Genomic DNA, 2,167 nt, shown 5'->3' on the forward strand with positions numbered 1-2,167 from the left:
GACCATTTCTGGTGAGTTGGGTTCTCTTAGAGAACCTATTGTGTTACATCTTCACAGGCTAGTGTGTGCTCAACCTTTGTTGGGCTGCTACGTATGCTATCCAAAATAAATCGCAATTGAACGGCTAGAGCCAAAGAAATGGGGTGAAAATTTATCTATATACCGTAGCAATTTGCTACTAGCAAATGCCGGTTTGATCTCAACGCGCGGCCGTGCCCCCCGCTGAGCGGGGCCCGATCCAGCACGCAATTTGTGGGTGATGGATTGAGTTTTTTTTCGTAAAACCGGCCGACTACCACCCTGAATCAGAGTCCCTGATCAGAGCCGTGGTCACTGTATTACCTCGATTCTACTCAGCTGCCTTACTGGCCTGTACTCGCATGCCATTAAGTATAGCTGTGCACTTTAGCCGTATACAGGAAGGTTTATAATGTTGGTCGCCGCTGGTTAGATCGCCGCTAGGAGCACTAGGATGAGGCGAGAAGGTACGAGCGCGCTTGGTTCGGGTTCTACTAGCAATTCCAGAAATGAAGGGAATGTACTAAGATTGCAGAAGATAGAGAGTATAGTAAGGTAGGACAAGATGAATAGAGAGTAGTAATGTTGCACGTACTCAAGACCAATAAATACGCAGGTACGCAAGCACAACTGGCGCCAGCCAGCAGATGCGTGTGCGTGCCTCACAGAAGCAACAAGCATCAGGATTTTATACTTAAATCCCTGTGTTCAGCACAATGTGTTGTAACATGGACGGAGCACACGGTATTCTACGGAATTTTGCTTACTGCTCGTGAATGTTCTTCTCTCTCGAGCAACACAGCTGAGATGCTTCGCATTGACATATCTGCGCTACGTCGGTCATACGCGTAATCTTAGCGGTGATGATGCCGCGGGCGTGCCGTTGACGTGAAGAGGAACGTGTATCCGTTCGACTGCGTCACAATCGATGAATTCCCATCAACAAACTCTTCAGGTTAAATCTCATTCGTGATGCCTCTTGCTTACGGCTCCCTCTTGCTTGCCACTGTGATGGAAGCAGCCCTAGGACTACCTGATATCCCTTTCCAGATTACTGCTGACTATCCACCGGGTTGTTATGGAGGTCCTGGTCCAGGGGAGGGAAGCAACATCACCGATATGCTAGCGCCTTCCTGCATTTACAACATGAAGGGATATGCAATCGATGGAGTCCATAGAGAGGTTGCCGGCATCATACTTAACAATAACATGCGTGGGCGTTATGGCAGCTTGCATATGAACCTGAATCTGTCCACCCTGCCTGGTACCGTGAAGCATAATGTCATAGTGGGAACGTATGGTTGGGCTCATCTGAGTGTTGGTGATGAAACCAGAGACTTCTGGTGGAACCCAAGCCCAGGTGAGAATATCTACGGCCCAAAGCCTGTTGAAGTGTTTGCCAAAGTTGCAACTATCGACTCTGGTACTCTCCCTAATAACGTGAGCACTTGGAGCTCGTGGGATAGTCTAACTGGTACAGCGCACAGCGACGGGTTAAACCTAATATGTACTCACAAATGCTCCTCCAATGTACCCAATTCTGAGTTTTACACCGGACAAGAAATCCTCATAAAAAGGGTGGAAGGTGGCTGGAACTACTTGGTTACGTACAACTTTCGCGACAATTCACGTCAGCTAGAAGATTACAACAAGTATGTGATCAGCGGCAACCTGCAGGACGTGAATATAATCTGAATCTACACAGCTTCATGATTCTATGCCTAGCCAACGTGGCGAAGTCTGGCTCGAGTCCCCTGCTCCGATGCTGTTGTCTCACGCACCGTACATATGTCTTGGAAAATTCGAGGATTTCGGGTAGCTTTCACTACAACATCCATCTGCTTATCATTTATTTTCATTTTTCCATATCTCTGCCCAATATTGCGTGAATGCGGTGCGCAGGAGCCTGCTTTTTATCGCTTATCTGTATGCAGGTCTGCGCGTTGCTGTGCGCTGTCCAACTTTTTAACAAGCACACTCTTGCAAACCGCATTGGAGCTCGAGGAGCCCTAGCTGGGCTCATCACCTTTTCAATGATCATTGAGTGGCGGGTTATTGGATTGAACAAGAGAAATATGGTATGTTTTCTTTCCCTTGAACACTGTCGATGTTGTTGCGTTCAGGTATGGAGGACACTTCCTAGACCATC

The 2,167-nt window shown here is 47.8% G+C and overlaps 1 protein-coding gene across 1 annotated transcript; it reads left to right on the plus strand.

The window, feature by feature from the left end:
• Positions 1–990: 990 nt before the first annotated feature.
• On the plus strand, positions 991–1,713 carry Pmar_PMAR001586 (hypothetical protein; the record flags this gene model as incomplete). The annotated part of the gene is made up of 1 exon (XM_002777573.1): positions 991–1,713. One exon carries the CDS (start codon positions 991–993, stop codon positions 1,711–1,713), a length of 723 nt encoding a protein of 240 aa, XP_002777619.1.
• Between the last annotated feature and the right edge of the window lie 454 nt (positions 1,714–2,167).

Source organism: Perkinsus marinus, assembly GCF_000006405.1.
Source record: "Perkinsus marinus ATCC 50983 genomic scaffold scf_1104296951484, whole genome shotgun sequence".
NCBI classification, from domain to species: domain Eukaryota; phylum Perkinsozoa; order Perkinsida; family Perkinsidae; genus Perkinsus; species Perkinsus marinus.